Here is a 23,666-nt window from a genome sequence, read left to right on the forward strand (position 1 = left end):
GTTCTTTTCACAGCATTATTTTGTGCCTATGCTGGAGCAGCTCTTGCTAATATCTTGTGCGTGGTAAGTTTATATGAATTTTGGTTTTGTCATATCAGAACACAGAGACTTCTGTATTACAACAATGACAGTTTTGACAGCAATGGAATAAGAATTCTGCAAGCCAGTAGGGTTTATTGTATAGATTCTGTCTGGTGTATTGTGAGATTACAGACTCTACTGCTGACAGTAGGAGTTCAGAGAACTTCAAGCCATGCTATCCTCTGTGTGCACTTGTGTATATGATTGAATTCCAACAACCATTTCTGGAATGAGATACAACTTTTATTCTACACAGACAAACTCCTTTAGGCTGATATTTTCTTTCTTTGTTCCCAATTTTTCCTTGCTTTGTCTCAGTCCAATCATTTTTTTAAAGTTTGTTGCAGTCATTTTCAAGGATTGTTAATATATGGTAAAAATATAAAATGTATGCTCATATAACTCAAAAATAGCTGAAATTAGAACCATCAAACTATGCTTGTTTTTTAGATCTTACTTGGGGGATCAAAACTAAAGCCAAGTTTGAAGACAATAGGTTTGGTAGCTTTAAATATATGAATGTTTAAAGACAGCAATTTCATATATACATATTAAAATGTACCCATCTGGTTTCTTTGTTAATGCATTGTATCTAGAGTGGTTTAGAGCAGAAGGCCTGTATAAATAGGATGCCTCTTTTACATACACCTGAATTAAGGATGTATCAGGAAAAGGATGGTTGGACCCAGTGTCCTCATTTTTAGAAGAATGCAATTGGAGAGTCACAAGGACCCTAGAGTAATCTTGGTCAGATACATTTTTGTACCAATTTAATTTTAGGCTTTTAGAGTCTCACTGGAACTTGCTCCCTTTTTTTCCCTTGTAACCTTGCCCGGCTTTGTATTGCTATCTGTGCCGCCAGCAAGGGGTAGGGATAGGAGTGTGTTTTGGGGGAATATCGAGAAGGAGATAAGAGGAATCCCAAAGTGCATCTTAATTGTCAAAACTGTTCTTTGAGGAAGTACATTCTTCTCAGGCTTCTGACTAAAAGCTGGAGAGTTAAGCAAAGGGAATAATAAAAATGTGATATAAAATGCTGTCAACACATTCTTTTTCCCCTACCCAGATTGGATTACCAGCCTGCACCTGGCCTTTCTGCTTCTCTGCACTTCTCTTTTTGCTCCTAACTACAAATAACTCCGCAATCTACAAGCTGCCACTCTGCAAAGTCACTTACCCAGAAGCCAACCGAGTCTACTACCTGAGAATGAAAAGAGAGCAGAAACCCACTGGTGATTAGCCAATACAAATGGGAGACACTTTGTGATCCCCAATGTAGCTGCACATACTGATCTCAAAAGCACATGAATCAGAAGTTTCATGCTATCTGTCAAACACACACACACGTCAGCAATTCGTGTCTTCAACAACTAGGTGTTATGCTATGAGGGCTGAGGTGTTATATCATATTTTGGAGGAAATATTTGTTCCTGATCTGAGCCTCAAAAAATGCATTCAGGTAACATAATGGGTGTATGATACTAATTTGAAACAAATTATTATTATTCATAGTAATAATATTGTAGGAGTTGACTTTTATTTTACATTTGCATGGTAGGACAATAAGGACCCAAACCCAACTAGGATTTTTGGATGCTGCCATAATAGAACAATAATACTGTGCGAAGAACCTTGTAATGAGCTGTGGTTAAAATCAAGACGACGTTTGTTTGTAAATGCAACAGAAAGACTGACTGACTGATTTACTCTTTTAGCAACACATAAATCTTGTCTAAGCCCCCAAATCCCATAATTAAATCCATAATATAAATTGTTAAAATATTTATTAAATTCATCATCTTTCTCTGTAGTCTGCTGTCTTTTCCTTATTGTACATTGCAGTTAAGATATTCATATTTTCCCTCTATCATCAGACTAGGGAAATGACTTACTGATAATTGTGTTGGCCATTAACACCATCTTCTCTATCATACAAACAGAAAAATAACAATCCCCAATGAAAAACACAAAAGTATGTATCCATCTTACCTGTGTTGTACCACACATTCAGCAAGGAGCAGCAGAGGGAAGAACAGGTACTTGGAGGAAGACTGTGACAAATGCAGTTACTGTTATATCTTTTCTCTCTACTGTCCTATCAGGACAGCAGAGGTAATGAGCAATAGCCAAGTCAAAGATTCCCATTGGATTGGTCCCCACAGCTGGCTGACCTACTTAACCAGATGAAGCACTGAACTTAGTGCCAGTTGTGGGATATTACCTGGACATGGCGTTCTATTGCACTGTCCCTTAGAGTGATTATTTATGTGAGTGCAAAATGAGCGGAGAAGAGAACTGGTCTGGAATTTTTCAACACAACATTTTTTGTTGGAAAATGCTGATTCATCAAAACCAAAACTTGTTGCAGAAAAGGGGTCTGTTTCGATACATTTTTCAACTAAAAAATTTTGAGAAATAGAGTTTGGAAAACCAGAATGTTTTGTTTCAATATTGTAAAAAATGCCAGTGTTCTGGTTCAAAATGACTCTTTATTTCAAAATGCACACTGATTGTAGTTAAAAAAAAATATTTTAAAGAAATGGTCAAAATTAAAATGTTTTGAAATTATGAAAAAACATTTCACATGACCAAAAATATTTGGGGGGGGGGGTCAGTTCATAAAATTTGGAGATTTTGACTTTTTGTTCTGATTCATGATGGAACATTTTGCATAATCTTGAAAATGTTCACAGGATAGGAAAACCATTCCCCTACCAGCTCTTGTCAAGAACTCTACCAAAATAGAATGGCAGCATTTTGGACCTGCTTTGCCCTCTCTTCACTAAAGGCTTTGTGCCAAGCATAAACATGGACCCAAGCGGGCTTAAGGACTAAAGTCAGATCCTTCAAGATAAAGCTTCACCTGAAAACTGAAGAAGCATAAGGCTTAAGTGAAATGAAGAAGCGGAGAATGAGCTGATCTCATACACCTCCAAATGTACTTGAAGACGAGGCAAAAGAAGAAAAATCCCAGGAGGTTTCTGACAGAGTTAATCAAAACTCTTCTGTCATAGTTGGCCAAAGAAAAACTAAGACACATTGGATCTCACACTCAACCTGACATACCTCCCACTGACATTACATTCCCCCTAGCTGATATCCCCTCATAATTACCCAACTGAAAACTTAGCCAGTACACTAGGGTTCACATGGCAATAGTTGCATGGGCTCTTTAATGTTTGTAAAAGATCCAGACTTCTGGCTTATGTCTCACGCGCAAGGCAGAACCTCCAGCATCACAGCACTAATACTGAGCTGGTTCAGTACCAACTCAGCTGGCAGAGTGCCACTGTGATGCTGGCAGACCTGGTGCCAGCTCTTGCCATGGCTGTAGGCCTCAGCTGAGCACGGACAAATTCATTGCAGGAAACCAGTTTCACTTGTGTGTTAGTACGATTCAGATGGGTATTGGGCTGGTAACAATGTGTTTAGTGCTTAGAATTTTTGAAACGCTTGTAAGTTGCTGCAGGCATTAATCTTAGTTATAATATCTTTATCACATGCTATAACATAATATTTAAGTTTGGCTCGATAACTGTAAAAAGTTTGCTGTGAAACTATGAACCCAGTCAGCAGGGATCGTTTCCTGTCCATCCAGAGAGCCTATCAAAACTAAATGGGCTATTGTGGGATATCACAATACAAATAATATTAATTGCCCCTCATACCGTGAAGAGGCTATGTGCAAAAGGGCTTTTCCCATCTTCTTGGATTCTGGAAGAAGGAATTAAAAGTAGCTGACAAGAAAAGTTTTCATCTTTTGCTGTTTGGACTCTTTCCTTAATTAAGTAAACCTTAGATTGGCAACAAGAGTTATCTTTGGCGTGAGAACTAAGGTACGAATTGATGCTGAATAAGTGACTGGTCTCTCGGGACTGGGAGCAACCTGACTATTTTGTGATCTTTGGTGCATGGACTCCAACTATCACCAAGTCCCCCTTGCCTGGGTGGCAAAATAGACTGGAATGACACTGTCTGTGTCTCCCTGGTAAGACTGGTACAGTGCTTCAGGAGTTCACGCTTGTTACCGGGCCGGTGAAATCTAATTACAGAACACACAACCAGCTTGGGATCTCTGTCCTGCTTCTTGGCAGTCTGCCCTGAGGTTGGCACTCCTGGTCGTGAACCACTCCACACAATGTGACAGCCACGTCCTGCAGAAAGCTGAGTTTGGCACAGAAGTCTCCCCTGCAAATCCTGACAGCTCTGCCTAGCGGCTGAGTTCTGATGAGATCCTGGGCTAGATGGAGCTGCAAGCAGGGAAGCATTTCTCCAAAAAAGGAAAAAGCATATTTGGTAATTTCAGCCCCAATTCTTCAAGGCTATAAGCACATGAGTAACTTTAAAGAAATATGTGGCATCTTGTTGAAGTCCATGGAGTAATCACCTCTATAAAGTGATTTGTGGAGCCAGGGCTTTCAAACTCTTGGCTAAGGGCCTTTTGACTCAAGTATTATCCACATGTTTGTCAGAGAGCAGAATGCAGTATTGTTGTAGCTGGGTTAGTCGCAGGATATTAGAGAAACTAGGTAGGTGAGATAATATATTTTATTAGACCAACTTCTGTTGGTGAGAGAAGAGCTCTGCATAAGCCTGAAAGCTCGTATCTCTCACCAACAGAAGTTGGCCCAATAAAAGATATTACCTCACCCACCTTGTCTCTCTAATATCCTGGAACCACCACGACTATAACAACACTGCATATGACGCTAGAAAGAGATTGACAAGTAAGAGATGCACCAGAGGTTACATAGAGGTAACAATAGCCCACTTTAACAGTCAGGAAAATGGATGGTTTACAGCATTTGGACATTGTTAGAGCACTTAAATTGAGAGATGTATTTACATGTCTATGAAAGCTGTTCATTTCCAGTGTTTAAACTGAAATCTACAGCACTGGAAAACTGTGTGGTAAAGGAGAGCGTTCTAACAGCAGGATGTTGGGCATCTGAAAGGCTCAGCGTGCTCTCAGCTCAGCACCTCGCAAGCTTCCCTTATGCCTGCAGGAAACCAAAAATGACCAGAATTTCACTGCTAGGTCTGTACACTATGAAAGGCACATATTTGATAGCAGCACTGAAGAGCACAAACATCACTTAGTGAACTCTGTATGAGATTCACTTAATAACCCAGTGGCATCTCCCTCCCTGTGGCCCCAGCCCAGCAGAACATTTGTGATTCTTTCCAAGACTCCTGTGCCCTGAAATGTTCTGGATCGCGGTCCAATGGCAGGCTAGCTGATTCTGTAAGAAGACTGGCCTGCCAGGGAACTTGCATCTGTGTAGAATATAGCATGATGGCTACTATCAGCAAAGCCACCTGGAACTGGAGAATTCAGTCCTGTGGTGAAAGGATGCCAGTCCCCTTAAAGTCAATGGAATTTCACTGACGCTGGATATGGCCAATGATGTTTGGATGCAGCCTATTTCGACAAATTCCCTTGCCTCCAGGTACGTGGTGGGAACGCAATTTAGAACTCAGAGAGAGACACACAGACACACAGACACAGACACAGAGACACACACACACACACACAGACACAGACACAGACACACACTCTCTCTCTCTCTCTCTCTCTCCTCTCTGGTATGCTGAAGACACTAAAAGGTTACTCAGGATGAAGAGAGAAACAGAATGTTATCGTTTGTCACGTACAAAGCTTCCTACCCAGAGCAGTGCAAGAATCACTCATTAAAAGGTGAAAAGAAGAGAGAATAATGAAAGCGTACTGAGGAGGAAAGAGGTCTGAAGAAAGCAAATAAGCCTCTTGAGAGGAGAATCCCAGATAATTGCCTTAACGACAAAGGAGAGCACCAGAATCACTGAGAGGAATTACCTGATTAGAGGCGTAAGAGAATTTAACTAACACCTGTTTTAGTAGAGCTTGTTCGGCAATGATGAGAGGTAAGTGTATGATCTACTACAAAGAGCACAGCTCTGGAATGATGTGCTGATTAGCTGTCATTAACATCTTCATACATAAACACATGCTACCATTGCTCCCCCAGGTCTCCCCTCAATCGCCCACCACCAATGCAATGCACCTGTGTCCTGCACAGCCTTCTATCCCAAGGTGCTTTGCCCAAGGTGAAAAATGCAGCTGTGAACATTTAAAATAAAGCACCAGCAAACCAAGAGAGAAGTTAAGAACTCCAGGCAATGGAGGAAAGAAACCAGTCTTCAGCTGAGATTTGAAAGGCGATGGAGAGCGGACGTGGAAAAGAGCTACAAGGAGGAAGTTCCAGGTTTCAGAAGCTAAAGAGAAGGTGATTCATGCCCCAGGAGTTGCTAAAACAGGACGAGCTTGTGCTTCCTTCAGACATGAACTGATATAGCCCCAGGCCATCCAGGGATGCCAGCACAGAGGGACAACTACAATAGGGAACAGTGATACTGCACCACCTATGAAAAATACCCAAAGCTGGAAGTTTGCATGCTACTGAGGCAACTGGCTGTGGTTTCATAGGATGATGGGGGAAGTGATGAAGCTGTTGGGAGTGGGGACGCAAGGCAACAGTCTGACAAAGTGGGTTGGACTAAAGGCCAAACTATAGGTGAAAGGGGGGTGAATCCTCTTGAAGACTGAGGGAAAAGCCAGTCTCAGTCACATTGGCAGAGGGATGCATTGCAATGGAATTGTGTTCTTCCACCCAGGAGCACAGGGAAGGGATCATCTCAGTTTAGTGCTGCAGACAGAGATGCTTTGAAAATCAAAGGTAGGTTTCCAAAGGCCTAAGTGGTACTTAAGCACCTGACTTCCACTGAAAGTCTTGTACCCTTGAAAATATACCCCTTGATTCAGCCACAGGGGACCCATAACAGCCAGCCCCTGGAGTATGTGTACACGCCTATGGAGCGTAACCCTCCACTGGGCGGGTCTACACCTGCCCCTGAGACACCCGAGGGGCCTCTCTTTTCCCTTGCACTTTGGACACACTTGCACAGCTTGTCATCCCAACAAAGCATCATTGAACTGAACTTGATTGGACTTGCACCTGGCTCTTCCCATCCTCAAAGCACTTGACAAGCATTAACTAGTCAATCCACGTCACGCCTCTAGAAGAGAGGGACTCAGACGCCCATTCTGCAGAAGATGAGAACTGAGTCAGGGAGGTCAGTGACTTCCCCACAAGGCCAACGAGGGACTGAGTGCAGGAGATGGGACTGAAACTCCACTCCAATCAGAAGACCACACCTCTCTTCTGCCTGATTGTTCGTTGCATGTTATTCTTGCATGCTTCGTCTCACTGCATCACACTCTAAGGGTTTCCCTACACGTGTACCTTCTGTTCCCCTTTTTTAAAATGCTACTTTCTGTCAGTAGCTACGTTTTCCCTCTGTGCCTTTCCCTCAGCATTAGATAGTCCCAGCAGGCATTTACCTTCTCACGTTGCTTTCTTTTCTTGCCCATCAGATGGTGTTATGGAGGAACCTTCAATTGTATTGGAAGCAGATGAGTGCCAAGGAGATATCCAGCCAAAGCAGAGGAACTTGTTTCAATTCGAACAGCAGTCTACCCGCTGGCCTGTGCGAAGGAGAAGTAAAGGTTCTGTTCCATCTCTTCCTGTCTTTCCTCTCTCACATGATCCTGGGTAGCCCTAATAACAGAGCTTGAGATTTTGCAAGCGTAACCCAGATATGAAACTAGAAAGTTTCAACCAAACTGAAAGCTTTCTGAAAGAATGTTGACCAGCTCTAAAGGTGTAAATGATCCTAGATATACTCTCTGCTATTTAGGTACAAAGATAGTTTAAAAGTTCAAGATCAGGGCTATCCTCCCTGGAAAGAGAAATATTTTACAACAACCATCCTGAAGGAAAGTTATAATTGAAATGCTATTGTGATATACCAGCGGTTTAACAAGTAACAATGCATAGCCATTCTGAGTGACTCCGAAGGTGTGCAGTCTATGCACATCCACCATGAGAGGGAGGAATTTGAGGTGCAGTGAGCAAATCTATTTCTTCTGTACCTACAGTTTTGGGAAAAGTTGAACATCTGGATAGACAAAATGAGGATCAGTTTTTCCCTCCACACCACCAACAGGAGAATGAATCAGCTGTAAGTACTGGAGCTACCACTTTTCTGCTTATTAAATCCAAGTAAAATGAGTGCAGAATTATTTGTGGGGTTTTGGTTAAAAATGTATTATGTGGGCATGAAATCTAAAAAGAAACTGCAAACATTTTTGCTTAAAACCACACTTTTCAATTTCACAAAGCCCTGAGTTACACTGAGCTTTGCTACTCAGTCATTTCAAAGCTTTACATTGTATTGGTGCCTTTTCCCATTTGGTATCCCATTTGAACATCAGTGTCATCCCTCTGCCAAGCGGTAGTAGATGTCCAGGGACTTGCAGGCCAGCTTCCTAGTGGAGCAGAAATCAGTGGCCTGGGGTCTGAGTAGAGCGGAAGGTTACATCTGCACTATGAGCTAGGGATGTGATGCCCAACTCACGTAAACATACTTGTGCTAGCTCAAGTATAAATAATAGCTTAGCCATGCCAAGTACAAACCCGCCTGAACTACACAGGTATGCTTCCCGTGCTACTGCAGCTGCACTGCTATTTACATGCATGAGATGGGAATCATATCCCTAGCTCATAGTGTAGAATGTGTCTTAGAATGTAAGAGATATACACCTATATCATAGAGCTGGAAGGGACCCCAAAAGGTCATTGAATCCAGCCCGCTGCCTTCACTAGCAGGACCAAGTACTGATTTTGCCCCAGATCCCTAAGTGGTCCCCTCAAGGATTAAACTCACAACCTTGGGTTTAGAAGGCCAATGCTCAAACCACTGAGCTCCCTTGTAGCCAAAGTGTAATATACACACCACTCCTGAAATGAGATGGTCAAACAGCATGTAGGGCAATCCCTTCCTCCAGGAATCTCAGCCCAGCACCAATGTCTGGTCCCCAGCAAGCAACTCTGCATCAAAGATTGATTCCAGTCACAGAGAGCAAACTCTCTTGCTGCTCACAAAGCTCCCCTTCTCCTGAAGATGCCTATAAACCTAACCGTCCATAACGTGAAATTAACCCAGAATTTCTTCCCATAAACCAAAACTTGCTCATACGCCAAGAAAAAGAACTTGCATGATGGTATATGTCAGCACCCCCTGATGACTCTTGCCATAATATTTTAAAATACATTTTAAAAAAACTTATCAGTGGCTTTGAAAACAAAAGAGCTTGCCATTTGAGAACTGTAATAACATTCTCTCCTTTCGTGAAGAAGGATCTGAAGGGCAACATGGTTCCTGAAGCCAAAATTACTGAAGATAAAAGCACTAAAAATCAGAATAGAGAGACAACAGGTGTGAAAAGCATCAGCAGAGCTGTCTCCTATATCATGGGAAGAACAAACATGTCTGAAGGTGAGTCTAGAGGTAAAGCAATTGCCAGTCACAGCTATTGACCAGTTGTCTGACTAGACTTGTAGTTCATTCTTAAAAATGCTCAAGAGACCAAATAAGCGCCAAATGTATTGTCTAAAGATAAAGCAGTACAGTATGAAAAGGAGATCTACATACCCTCCTGCCAGGTAGCAAGTTCTCACAGCATGTTCACCTTATGCAGAACGTGTGCTTCAAAGATATGCATTTCCGCTAGTAGTATTTATAGTGTGGCTTTACAAGTTGCCAACCTCTTTATGCATCACTGAACTTTAAATTTAACCCACATGTTGTGCCTATACACCTCTACCTCGATATAACGCTGTCCTCGGGAGCCAAAAGAATCTTACCGCGTTATAGGTGAAACCACATTATATCAAACTTGCTTTGATCCGCTGGAGTGCGCAGCCTCGCCCGCCCGGAGCGCTGCTTTACCACATTATATCTGAATTCGTGTTATATCGGATCACGTTATATCGGGGTAGAGGTGTACTTTCCCATCCCTCATTTGAATGCTACATTCCACTGATGAGCCATAACCGGGGTCCCTAGCTGTGCTTGGTACAAAGTATTCATGAATCTTTACTTTGACAAGTTTCCTATTTTCTAATGCCAAAGCTGACTTCAGCTTTGCAAAGTTCTGTGGGATGTTTGACACGGGTGAACAGAAATTGTGGGAAGAGCATAATGCATTTAATTAATGTAACCTTGCAATACCCACATATTTATAAACAGTATATTAATACCATCCACATAATAGCTATCAATGTGTATATTACATCGAACATATACGTATGGGCAAACACAACCATTGTTGTTCCAGAGCTGTGGAGTGGTAATTGGTATCTTCTTATTGGCTTGATCATACATGTAGCATGCTCTTAATAAGGGGAGATATGTTGGTGCAAGTCTCTAGGGGGAGCATCTTCAGTCTTTGCATCTTATAGAGTCCTAGGATTGAGACTTGCAACACCTTTTTCTGCCTTCAGTGGTAGCCACCTCCACCGGCCCGTGAGTCTAGGGGACAGAGTCATGGCTGCACCTCCTCCCTGCCCAGTTACTCCCAAGGAGAAGCATCTGGAGCACAAATGCCATGCGCTTTGGGCAGCCCTCGTGGGCTGTGAAAGGCGTGGGAGAGGACAATCTTTACCACTTCCGATAGCCCTGCACAGTCACATTAGCCAGAGGCACAACCTAGCGCTACACCCACACTAAGGTCCTTTCCTGCTGCTCTTGCTCAAGTTGACTAGTCCTGTTAGCATCTGCAGTTTGACTTGCACATTTCCATACTCCTCAGCCTGAATAATGCTGGTGTTATGGGGTCCTAAGTGGCCCGAATTGCCAACAATCAAGCATGCAGTTTGAGTGCACAAGAGCACCCATGCAAGCGCATGCCTAGTCTGTGCCTGCTCCCCTTAAAACACAGGCTTGCCCATTTGTGCAGGCAGGTAACTGATTTGCACACACCCCCACTCATGGTAATTGAGCATGGTAGCCTCCCATATCATAGCCCAGAGAGGTAGATCCTCCATGATTCTTACATAGCTTCTGAGCATCTGTGACAGTCACTGCACATATGCCTGGGTTGGCTCATTGGGCCTTACATGCCTCTAGCATCTGAGGGCAAGTCTACATTACAAAATTCAGTTGACCTAAGTTACGTCGACGTACAGCCACTGCAGTAATTGGATTGGTTGTACGTGTCCATGCTGTGCACCTTGTGTTGGCGGTGCACATCCTCATCAGCAGCACTTGCACTGATTGAAGTGCCAGTGTGAGACATTGTGGGACGGTTTCTGAAAGGCAGCAATAGTCGATGTAAGCAACGCAGTGTCTACACTGACACTGCATCAACCTAACTACATCGACTTAAGTGCTGTGCCTCTCGTGAAGGTGGAGTTATTAAGTCATTGTAGTGAGCAAGTCACATCGATGGCAGCTACATTTTAGTGTAGATGCCTACAGAATTAGGTCAACGTACGCTGCCTTAGGTCAACCTAACTGTGTAGTGTAGACCAGGCCTGATGCATTTCCTTCCTCCTTTCATTGCAAACGGGTTCTGCTTTTTTCATTATATTTTCCTAGAGACTTGTTTTAACTTTACCTAAACTCCAGTGTATAAATGAATGAGTAAGACTCTCACCACCATCTGCTATGCAACTTTGTGGACATCATAAAATAAGCCAGTTTGTACAAGTATATCCCAGTGTGCTTTATAATAGGGAACTCTGCCAACTACACGCTGGAGCAGTTAGTTTTTCCCATGCCAGATCTAACAGTTGTCCTAGAATGTGATAAATCTGAGATTGCTTTTCCAGTCTGGCTGATGCATTGTCCCAGTTCTACAATAATTGCTTAGGGCATTTTGAGAAAAGCAGCATCCCAGAATTGTTTGCGTCATTTACATTGCTTGTAAGCTCTTTGGGGGCAGGGATCGTCTTTTCATTGGGTTTGTTGTCCCTGGAGACTTAACCCACAGATGTGTGTACAGCACCTGGAATGGCGTGGCCCCAATCCTGACTTGACGCCTAGATGCTAAGAGGGCCAGAGAAAATGCCTTTCAGTGAGGGACTTGAAGAGAGCCACCTGTTCAGCTTATCAAAAAAGAATGAGAGGCGACTTGCTGACAGCGTCCTTCACAGGGAGAAAATACTGTGCTCTTCCGGGCGCTTTCAGCTGACCGAGAAGGGCAAAACAAGAACCGAAAGCTGGAAGCAGAAGCCAGACAAATTCAAATTAGAAATGAGATGCAGGTTTTTAACAGTGAGGATGATTAGCCATTGGAACAACTTGCCAAGGGAAATGACGGGCTCTCCATCTCTTGTTGTCTTTAAGCCAAGACCGGATGCCTTTCTGGAAGATGCTTTAGTGCAGGGGTAGGCAACCTATGGCACTCTCACTGCCCGGGTCCTGGCCACCGGTCTGTGGGGGCTCTGCATTTTAATTTAATTTTAAATGAAGCTTCTTAAACATTTTTAAAACCTTATTTACTTTACCTACAACAATAGTTTAGTTATATATTATAGACTTATAGAAAGAGACCTTCTAAAATGTATTACCGGCACGCAAAACCTTAAATTAGAGTGAATAAATGAAGATTCGGCACAGCACTTCTGAAAGGTTGCCGACCCCTGCTTTAGTGAAACACATTGTTGAGCTCAGTACAGGGGGGTAACTGGATGAAATCTAAAGGCCTGTGAAAGGATGTCAGACTAGATGCTCTAATGCATGGTTCTCAACCTTTCCAGACTACTGTACCCCTTTCAGGAACCTGATTTGTCTTGCGTACCCCAAGTTTCACCTCACTTAAAAACGACTTGCTTACAAAATCAGACATAAAAGTGTCCCAGCACACTGTTACTGAAAAATTGCTTCCTTTCTCATTTTTACCATGTAATTATAAAGATTAATCAATTGGAATATAAATATTGTACTTTCATCTCAGCATAGAGCATACAGAGCAGTATAAACAAGCCATTGTCTGTATGAAATTTTAGTTTGTACTGATTTCGCTAGCTTGTTGTAAAACTAGGCAAATATCTAGATGAGTTGATGTACCCCCTGGAAGACCTCTGTGTACCCCCAGGGATACACACACCCCAGGGGTACACTTACCCCTGGTTGAGAACCACTGCTCTAATGGTCACTTCTGGCCTTAAAGTCTCTGAATCTATGCTACTGCGATACAAATAAAATAAGAATATCCCTCTGTCTCTTCATTCTGATGATCTTTCCTCTTTCAGATAAACCTCTAGTGTTTCAGTTTATTGACTGGGTCTTGCGAGGGACGTCCCAGGTGATGTGTGTCAATAACCCTCTCAGTGGGTTTCTCATGATTGCTGGATTCCTGGTCCAGAATCCCTGGTGGGCGCTCACAGGCTGTTTAGGAACATCTGTCTCAACTTTAGCAGCACTTCTTCTGAGTCAGGACAGGTATGTTTATCTCTGGGGGTTGTTCTTGGTGCTGACCAAGTTCACATTTGAACTATGATTACTTTGGCACTAATACTCTTTGACAGTGCTAAGCAAGCAGCAGAGCTTTAGCTCAAAAAACCTGGAATAAAGAATAGATATGGACTAAAATGCAAATCACAGAGCCAAATACTTCTACTCTTTGATTTCCAATTTGAGCTCTGCAGAGCTATCAGGTAAAAAATGACACTTTTAAAAAAAAATGGTTATTTGCTTTGTTGTTTCACACCACTGATTCTAAAAATAGAAATAACTTTAGAAATCTGATTTATTCTTCTCTGTTTTTGCTGTTGGTTTCCTTTTTACAGTCTCAGCTTGGAACATTCCAGCTGGACTATAATTCCTACTGCATTTGGAAACCCAGTTTCCATTGGGCATTTTTTAATTTATTTTTATGGAAACACTTATGTAGGTCTTGGGTTTTGTTGCTGTAGATATTCCCGGTTAGAAAGGCCTCCAAACATGGACAATTACAAGCTAGCCTTGGGTAGATCAAGGTTTTGCTACAAGCCCCAGCTGTTTACTTGTCCGAATCACCACACTGATCATTGCTCTCCACTTCTTCAGACACAGAACTTCCATAAATTACCTTACAGCTCACATGCTCTGTCACAAGGGCTTGAAGGGACGTTATTATCTGGACAGCGTAATTAGGGTCTTCTAATACATTTTCAAGTGAACGTAAAGACTCATCTGTCTCCCACAGATCGGCCATAGAAACAGGACTCCATGGCTATAATGGGACCTTATTGGGATTACTCATAGCTGTGTTTTCTGACAAAGGAGACTATTATTGGTGGCTTCTGCTGCCTGTAGTTGTTACATCCATGGCATGGTAAGTTGCTCTTTGTTTTGTTTTTAATGTGCAATCCTAAATATTTTCCATTCTTAGTTTGACCTTTTTTACTTTTACTGACCCATGAGTTATCTACTGTAGCTTGCTTACATTTTTAACTAATACAACTTGAAACAAAACTGTATTTACAGGTGGGCAAATAAAGCCAAAAATTTCTGCTAATGGTTGTTCACTTTTTGAAACTTCAGCCATGTTTGCACTCTTTTTCAGTTCACTTTCTTCGGAGGTCAATGTGAGAGGCAATAAGAGTCTACTTAGGTCCACCCACAATCTAAGCTCTGCCCACGTAAGATGTCAAAATATGATGCCATTCACAGTAACTTGTGAAGATGTTCAGTGTATGATCATGTGTCCTCTGTGGGGTTCCACTAGGTATTGGGGGCTCAGGACTGCCCTTAGTAGAGCTTGGGTGCCGCACTGGATTTCTTGACTGAGTGGTGCATAGATGCCACATCCAGCAGATTTTGCAGATCTTCACAATATGCTCATCTCCTTCATTTCTTGAGAGGATTGTTCAACAGTGAATAGTGGGCTAGGTGACATTGCAATTATTACCTTTAGACTACTTGCTCTTATATTAATGAACTATAACTGAGCAAGGGTCCAACCATTAGCCGCACCCAAACCCTGCATCCGAATGACCCAGAAGTAGGGGCAAGTTCAGGATCTGAACTTTACAGCTCGGACCCGTCTCTCTTTGTTCGCACAAGCTTACATTTGGAGGTTGAATGCTATTCCCGAAGAAGTCAATGACAAAACTCCCATTGACTTCAGCAGAAGCAAGATCGTCCCAGTATGCTTTTAGAAAATGAATGGACATTGTAGCTAGTTAATTTGGAGATAAGGGCCAGATTCTCGAAGATATTTAGACACCTGCATCCCATTGGGAGTTAAATGCCTAAATATGTTTATCTGTGCCAAAGTACCATACTTTCTGCTGCTTTGCTTACTGCTAGAGGCTGACCTGATTGGTGGTAAGTGACCACCTGCAATACGAGTCACTTCTAAGGACAGGGAAGGCTGTTTCTGTTCACTCCAGTCATTATAAACCCTAAAGGTAAAAGGAGGACACAGAAAACAACCCATAGGTAACAGATGCCATCACAAGAGGTGGACAGATACATCTATGAAGAGGTTGTTCTCCTTTTGGGTTCAGCCAGTTTCAGGTGAAGATGTTTACCACCACCCTCACTGGTATGTAGAATTTATCCCTGCTGTCTGAAAGAGCTTGTTGTTCTCTTTTCAGCCCCATTCTTTCCAGTGCTTTAGGTTCAGTCTTTAGTAAATGGGACCTTCCTGTTCTCACCCTGCCTTTCAACATTGCTATGTCTCTTTACTCGGCTGCCACTGGACACTACAACCTCTTCCTCCCCACAACGCTCATTCAGCCTGTAACATCAGTCCCCAACATCACCTGGTCTGAAATCAAAGTGCCACTGGTAAGGCAGAATCATTCCACTCCATTGCAAATAGTGTCTGGGAAAGAAGGGTATTAAATTCTGCATAATCCCAAAACATGGAGCACAGAACTACATGAAAGGGAACTGGAATGGGTTGGGCTGGTGCCAGGGAAGGTGCCAAACTGATGGCAAAGCAAACTGATGTCTAATATTTATCTACAGAACAGGTGTATAGTGTGGTCAGTGTGGCAAACCTCTTTATTGTGGGGCCACAGTGCTGAATCGCTCCCAAAATTGGAACAAAACATTGCAATTCCCTATGAAAGGGCATTTTAAAAAATCCATTTATAATGTAACATCAAATAAAATTTAAAACAAAAAGTCATTTCAAAACAAAAATTAAAACATTCCATTCCAATAAAGGGAAAGTTTCAATCTTATCAGAATGCGTGTTCCCCCCACCCACTCCCAATATTTTCCAAAAGAAAATTTCCCCTAGGAATGTCAATTTCAATGAAATTTCAATTTTGGCAGAACAGCATTTTCCAACAGAAAATTTACTCTCGGAAGATTTCCAACTAGCTCTAATAAAATATCATGCTACATCCCCTGTCATTAACTCTGGCATGTCATTTTTTTGTAATTGATTTTGCAGTTGCTAAAATCCATTCTGGTGGGAATTGGTCAGGTGTTTGGTTGTGACAACCCCTGGACTGGTGGCATTTTTCTGCTTGCTGTGTTTGTAGCATCACCACTCATCTGTTTATATGCTGCAGTTGGATCAGCAGTGGGCATGCTGGCAGGTATGATCTACACTTTACCCTGAGATGCTCAGCTAGTGTAAACAGACAACATTCCAGGGATTTAAGTGAAGCTATGCCAGTTTATCTCACTGAGTGCCTGGTCCTACACCTTTAGAACTCTTCTTATTTTAAGTCATCCTATAAATCTACCAGCCTGACTTAACCAGCAGGGTTCTCTATCTGGTCTGACCATTTGCCAGTTGTAATACTCATAGAGCATCAGGGTTGGAAGGGACCTCAGGAGGTCATCTAGTCCAACCCCCTGCTTAGAGCAGGGCCAATCCCCAGACAGAGTTTTGCCCTAGATCCCTAAGTGAGCCCCTCAAGGATTGAGCTCACAACCCTGGGTTTAGCAGGCCAATGCTTAAACCACTGAGCTATCCCTCCTCACCTCAACTCTGTTAGTAGAGAACAACAAATATATCATGGTTTGCAACTCCTCTAAACACAAGTATTGATGTGATGACAGTCACTTTGGCTGGCACCAGTATTGAACTGGGGGCCTTGGGAGCAGAAAAACATGAGTTACTGAGCTTGAAGAAGTGAAGAGTCAAGCGGCGTAGCTGATGCGTGTAACTGTAGAGGTTACAGAGACCCAGGACGCCATGGTTGGTATGAATGCAAGACCGTCTTTATTTCCTGCTTACACAGACTCTTACCGTCTTACCATATGACCCTCAGTAGCCATCCTGAATTGCAGCTCTAAATATTAACAATGAACAGCACAATAACGGACTTGGCTCTTCTGTGGATCAGTTGTAGGCAGGGACACATAACACCCGGGCAGGTAACAAGGGCTTGGGAAATGGAGACCCAGTTCAGTAAACAGCCTGTGTTTTCCAGGTACAGATGAGCTGTGGTCACCGAAATGCAGCCACCTCTGGGGTGGGGTAGCAGATAGCTGCATAGCAGCAATGTTCAGAGTTCATATGCCTGGAGTAAGAGACAGCCGCCCCGTGATTGGGCAGATAGATAATAACACAAAGTGAATGGGGAGCCTGTGTCCTAATGCAGCCACGGGTGGATTTAGGGGAGGGGACAGAATGGAATAACTGAAGGAGAAAGTGCTGAGGGATCTTTCATGACAATGGGGGACCAGTGAGTTGGTTATTTCTGATAGGCAACTCAGCACTTGCTGCAGCACAGCACCCTGCTGGGGCGTTGGGGTCAGCACTGACTGAGGGGAGAGTGCCTCCTACTGAGCACCCATCCCACTCTCTGCAGCACTGGCCCAGCCACTGGGACCCCATTCTGCTCCCTTCAGCACAGCATCCCCTACTACCAAGCTGAGGCACTAAGGTAGCACTGACTGTGACAGAAGTGCCTTACCCCACTCTCTGAGGGCTTTCTGATGCCTTCTTTCTAAATCCTGCACATGCCAGAACCTGCTTAGCTTGTGAGATCCACGCCAGGGGAGTGCCTGCCTCTGAGAGTATGTGGTTGGCTTGGCTTATAATCATTATTGCCAACTCTGAGTATATTTGTTGTTTCCAGGTGACGGGTTTGGAATTGCCCTAAGGTCCCTGAGTCACTTCATCAAAGTCACTTGGCAATAGGGGTTCTGTTATTTCTACTTGCCTAAGGTCACAGACAAATTAAGTACCTAGGTCATATTACTCCTAAAGATTCACCACAGACTTCTAGTGTAGCCGCCTGGGGGAGAGGAAGGGCAGGCTTTGTGGGTTGGGTTCGAGGGACACTGGCTGAGCTGTGTGTAGCGGGGGGAGCCCAAGGCTGGGATAGCAGGGGGCTGTGGGTCAGGACTGAGGGGCACTGGCAGAGCTATGTGGGCAAGTGGAACTCTGTCAGGGCTGAGAGGCATTGTTGGTGCTGGATGTGTTGGGGGAAGTCCAGAACTGGAATAACAGGGAAGTGGCCTGCCAGCATTCAGGATGGGTGGTATGGGGGGGGGGTTGCTGAGAGCCATTAAACTAAACTGGAAACCCTGTATATGATGGAAACCACTCCAAGCCAGGGGGTGCAGCAGCACCCCTAGTTCCAGCATCTATGGCATCAGCAGTGCCGGTTGTGGGAGAGCTAAGGGCTGAATACAGGGGAGGATGTGATCAAGCTTCAGGTGCATCAGCAGAGGGGAAGCCCAGGGCTGGAATAACAGGGGGTTGCAGGCTGGGATTGAACAGGTGTCAGGTGCTTTTTCACTTGGGGTACTTTATTTATCCCTGTTCTGTTTATTCTCTTGTTGATCCAAACGAGCGGGGTCACTTTCCCTGCATGAGTCCCCTCTGGGAGAGTCCAGCTCGGGGAGATCCCTAGGCCAGAACTGAATCTGTCGCCTCCCAAACACTCTTTAAGCTGGGAAGCTGTTGTCTCTCTGCACAGAGCAATGCTCAGGCCCCTGGCCCAGCATCTGCCTGTAACCCAGTGGAGCCAAGCATGGCTTGGGATCTGCTCCTCACAGCCTCTGCCCTGCTTTGCCTTGTGCTGGGCCAGGGGGAAGTCTTGTGGACGGGTGACACAGCTTGTGCCATGCAGAGACTCTGGGGCAGCTTTGACATCAGCTGGCTTGAACCCTAGGGGCTGCAGAGAGATTCTGTTGCAGTTTCTATCCCACAGGGCTGAGCTGGCTGCAGGGGGCACTAGGGAGAAGGCTGGGTACAGATGTCTTCCCCTACCACATTCATCTGTCTGCCTACCTTCCTTGGTACTCCTGCACTGCACACTAAACCTGGGCTCTGACTGAGGTTTGAGCCCACACATCCCTTCTCTGTCCACACACAGCAGTCTGACTTGGGTCAGCAAGCATGCTGGATTCAGGTCCTAGGACCCTGCTAGGGGGATAGGTCAGAGCCACTGTGACTTGAGTCCAAGCTCTGTTATTTTGCAATGTGGACACAACTCAAGCCATGGACCCAAGTCAGAAGGTCTGTGTAAAGCACAGCTATGAGACCCAGGTCTACAATGTGGTGTGTGTACTCCAAAACTGGATTGGTAATATGGATTCCGCAAGCCTGGGTCCCACAGAGCCAGCTTACAATGAAGGAAGGACATAGATTCATAGATTCTAGGACTGTAAGGGACCTCGAGAGGTCATCGAGTCCAGTCCCCTGCCCTCATGGCAGGACCAAATACTGTCTAAACCATCCCTGATAGACATTTATCTAACCCACTCTTAAATATCTCCAGAGATTGAGATTCCACAACCTCCATAGGCAATTTATTCCAGTGTTTAACCATCCTGACAGTTAGGAACTTTTTCCTAATGTCCAAACTAAAGCTCCTTTGCTGCAGTTCAAGCCCATTGTTTCTTGGTCTATCCTTAGAGGCTAAGATGAACAAGTTTTCTCCCTCCTCCTTATTACACCCTTTTAGATACCTGAAAACTGCTATCATTTACCCTCTCAGTCTTCTCTTTTCCAAACTAAACAAACCCAATTCTTTCAGCCTTCCTTCGTAGGTCATGTTCTCTAGACCTTTAATCATTCTTGTTGCTCTTCTCTGGACCCTCTCCAATTTCTCCACATCTTTCTTGAAATGCGGTGCCCAGAACTGGACACAATACTCCAGTTGAGGCCTAATCAGCGCAGAATAGAGCGGAAGAATGACTTCTCGTGTCTTGCTCACAACACACCTGTTAATGCATCCCAGAATCATGTTTGCTTTTTTTGCAACAGCATCACACTGTTAACACATTTAGCTTGTGGTCCACTATAACCCGTAGATCCCTTTCTGCCGTACTCCTTCCTAGACAGTCTCTTCCCATTCTGTATGTGTGAAACTGATTGTTCCTTCCTAAGTGGAGTGCTTTGCATTTGTCTTTATTAAACTTCATCCTGTTTACCTCAGACCATTTCTCCAATTTGTCCAGACCATTTTGAATTATGACCCTATCCTCCAAAGCAGTTACAATCCGTCCCAGTTTGGTATCATCTGCAAACTTAATAAGCGTACTTTCTATGCCAATATCTAAGTCGTTGATGAAGATATTGAACAGAGCCGGTCCCAAAACAGACCCCTGCGGAACCCCACTTGTTATACCTTTCCAGGAGGATTGGAAAGCATTAATAACTACTCTGTGAGTACGGTCATCCATATCCTCTATGTCCTTTCCAAATCCCACCCCACAATGGGTCCTTCAATGCCACTGGCTGTGCGTGCTGTGTATTCCAGTGTGAGTCCGAGACACACACACACACCCTTGTATGCCCTGATTTACATACGCACACCCAGGGTCATCAGCAAGGAGCAGAACCTGGGGACCTTCAGCATCACAGCAGAGACCTCTGTCACTTGAATTAAAGAGAGACCTCTGTTAGCGAGCAGCAGTGGTAGGGCTGTTATCTGATGAGGAACATTCACTGGGAGGGGGGGCTGAGTGTGTCCGTGCTCATGTGCACAAACACGCTAGAGGGGTAGAGGATTCTGTGTGTTCGTAATAATCATCCCAGCCACTAGAGGGGTGTGGGTGTGAGGGTGGGTGTGTGCAATGCTAGCTGCTAGAGGGCTCTGTGTGCCTGTATTGCCCAACCCGGGTGCTGACATCTTCACCCTAATCCCAGTACTGACACGCCAGCCCTAACAATGACTCCCTCGCCCATCCCCAAAGCTAACCCCACCTTCTAGTGCTAGTGCCCGAACTAGGGTTGCCAGGCGTCCAGTTTTCAACAGAACACCCGGTCGAAAAGGGATGCTCCCCAGCCCGGTGAAAATGAGCAAGTGAGGGTGGAGGAGTGTGAGTGACAGAGGGAAGGGGCATGAGGGAGTGAGCAGGGCGGGGTCTTGGGGAAGGGGCGGGGCAAGGGTGTTCAGTCAGAAAGTTGGCAACCCTAGCCCAAACCCTGTCGCAGAACTCTGACCCCATTACTCCCATGCTGATGCCTGGATGTTAATGCTGGCCTCCTAACCCTAAGGGTGCCTCTCCATTGCAGCTAAGGAGTGCATGGCAGCTTCAGTAGCTGTACTCATGCTGTTACACCTATTCAGCTATAAAGTTTCAACACAACAGTTATACTTTCATACTTCAGCACACACACATCAAAACATGTTCCCCTCTGATCGTCTCGCTGAGCTGACATCTCAGTCTCAATCGTGTGGCCATGGTACTGTCGGGTGTGTCACCTGGCCTCTTCAGAGCTTGAGAAAAAATGCACCAGCTCAGTTCTTTCAAACACTTCAGAACCTTGCCAGCAAATGAAGTCTGGGGATCCTCACAACTAGCAGCATTCCAGCCCTTGGGTCAATTGCAGATTGTGCCTCTTAGGGTATGTCCACACTGCGATTAAAAAAGCGGGCCCGTATCAGCTGACCTGGGCTCTTGGGGCTCGGGCTAAGGGGCTGCTTAATTGCAATGTAGACGTTTGGCTCAGGCTCTCAGACCCCATGAGTGTCCCTGCCCTGCTCTCTGCACAAGAGCCATGTTCCCTCCCCATTGCTTCTCTCCCTTTCTTTGTGCCAAAGCCAAATGCCGCAGTATAGAGCATGTGTGTTACATCAACACCAGTGACCATTAGTCTCATAAATGGTTAATTAAACCATCAAGAGATGCACACACCTGAACTGGGGAACTCTGTGATCTTCATGCTCCAGCCCTTGTTTTTCCTCCCATCCCATCCTTCTTGTTTGTTACCTCTTGTCACTGTGGCATGTCTAAAAGTCAGGCCCCAATGTTGCACACACTTATGCCAGCATGGAAGCCCACTGACTACATGATCTGACTTAGGGCTTGGCTCATCCTTACCTTATAATTTGCATAGATGGTGACTCCTGCGCTTCCCAGAGCAGATATCTCCCTCTGCTCACAGCTTTTTACACTCACTTGGGCAAATCACCAACCTGTCACTAGAGTTCTGTATAAAAGATAGGCATATATATAGGCATACATGGTAAATAGCTAATGTAAAAAGTGCCATCTACCAGCATGGAAGATTAGGTAACATTGCTCAGCAATTTGTAGGTTCGATAAAGCCGTTGTTGTTGCGCACTGTGAAAGGGTTCCCACGTGCAAGAGGCATGGGGATGCTTGGGTCTTTGGTGCTCAGAAAACCTGTGATCAGCAGAAATGCTTCCTTGGAACGAAGGCAAAAGTTACAAATATCAGCCACAACTCTCCCTTTCTCCTACCCAATGGTAATAAAACAATTAACAGCTGGTTTTAAAAATCCTCCTGCAGAGTTTGCAACCCATATATTGCAACATTCTATTCTATTGTATTCTGTGTAGGTTCTTATACCACCCTCACTGCTGTAGTATCTGCACACCTTCCAGTAGTGCATTAAGTGACATTCAGCTCTCCCCGTCTCCCTCCCTCCTGGGGGGAGAATTGTATGTGGAGTGCAGTTTGGTTTTGTAAATGTCCACACTGCTCTACGTTGGTGTTAGAGAAGGCTGATCAAAGAACTACACCTTTGGATTTTAAGCTGGTGATGTCAGAGAGGGAATTCATGATTGTCCTTAGCTCCTATGCTCATATTTAAGAAGCAGAAAGTGAAACTGATCATCAATCTATTTTACTTACCAATGCAACGTGTAGTGCAAGGAGTAAACGTGCAGCAGAAAGGGTGGCAGGCCATTAGAAGTTTGAATGCTTTCAATGTCAGCACTAGTAACAAAGAGAAAGAAACCAGTTCTGTTAATGAGTGATTTTTTTTTAACACAAGTTTCCCTTGATGTGTCTCCCTTTCTTTACAGGCTTGACTGCTGCAGCACCCTTTGCTGAGATCTACTCTGGCTTTTGGGGCTACAACAGCGTCCTCTCCTGCATTGCAATAGGAGGCATGTTCTACGCTCCCACATGGCAGACCCACTTGCTAGCAGTGGCCTGTGGTATGCCTGATACCATCCTTCATTTTAAATGCACCTAGCGCTTGTGAAAGATGCTAGATGTGTGACTAGGGTGACCAGATGTCCCGATTTTATAGGGACAGTTCCGATTTTGGGGTCTTTTTCTTATATAGGCTCCTATAACCCCCACCCCTTTTCCCGATTTTTCACATTTGCTGTCTGGTCACCCTGTGTGTGACCCAAGAGAATGATTGATTAGCTAGGGCTAAAATATGCCATTTGAGCACCAGCCCATGTTTTTCAGGGAGAGGGAAGATCCACACGCTGAAAAGAGACCTCAGGGAGAGACCATGCCTCAGGGAAGTTCAATCTCATCGCAAGCTGCCCACTGCACAGAGTGTGTGTGCACAGCAGCCTGTT

At 44.4% G+C, this 23,666-nt stretch overlaps 1 protein-coding gene across 4 annotated transcripts in view; it reads left to right on the top strand.

Moving 5' to 3' along the window:
- Positions 1-23,666, top strand: part of LOC123373402 (urea transporter 2-like) — a 43,122-nt gene that overhangs the window by 15,737 nt on the left and 3,719 nt on the right. The window contains exons 9-18 of one of the 4 annotated variants that reach the window (XM_045022436.1): positions 14-63; positions 1,148-1,313; positions 7,496-7,627; positions 8,060-8,142; positions 9,318-9,459; positions 13,221-13,410; positions 14,156-14,284; positions 15,552-15,744; positions 16,361-16,508; positions 23,154-23,288. In XM_045022436.1, the coding sequence (XP_044878371.1) occupies positions 14-63; positions 1,148-1,313; positions 7,496-7,627; positions 8,060-8,142; positions 9,318-9,459; positions 13,221-13,410; positions 14,156-14,284; positions 15,552-15,744; positions 16,361-16,508; positions 23,154-23,288 (1,368 nt within the window). The other 3 variants (XM_045022439.1, XM_045022437.1, XR_006580713.1) reach the window with 3 other exon arrangements.

This window comes from Mauremys mutica, chromosome 6 (genome assembly GCF_020497125.1).
Source record: "Mauremys mutica isolate MM-2020 ecotype Southern chromosome 6, ASM2049712v1, whole genome shotgun sequence".
Taxonomy (NCBI): domain Eukaryota; kingdom Metazoa; phylum Chordata; order Testudines; family Geoemydidae; genus Mauremys; species Mauremys mutica.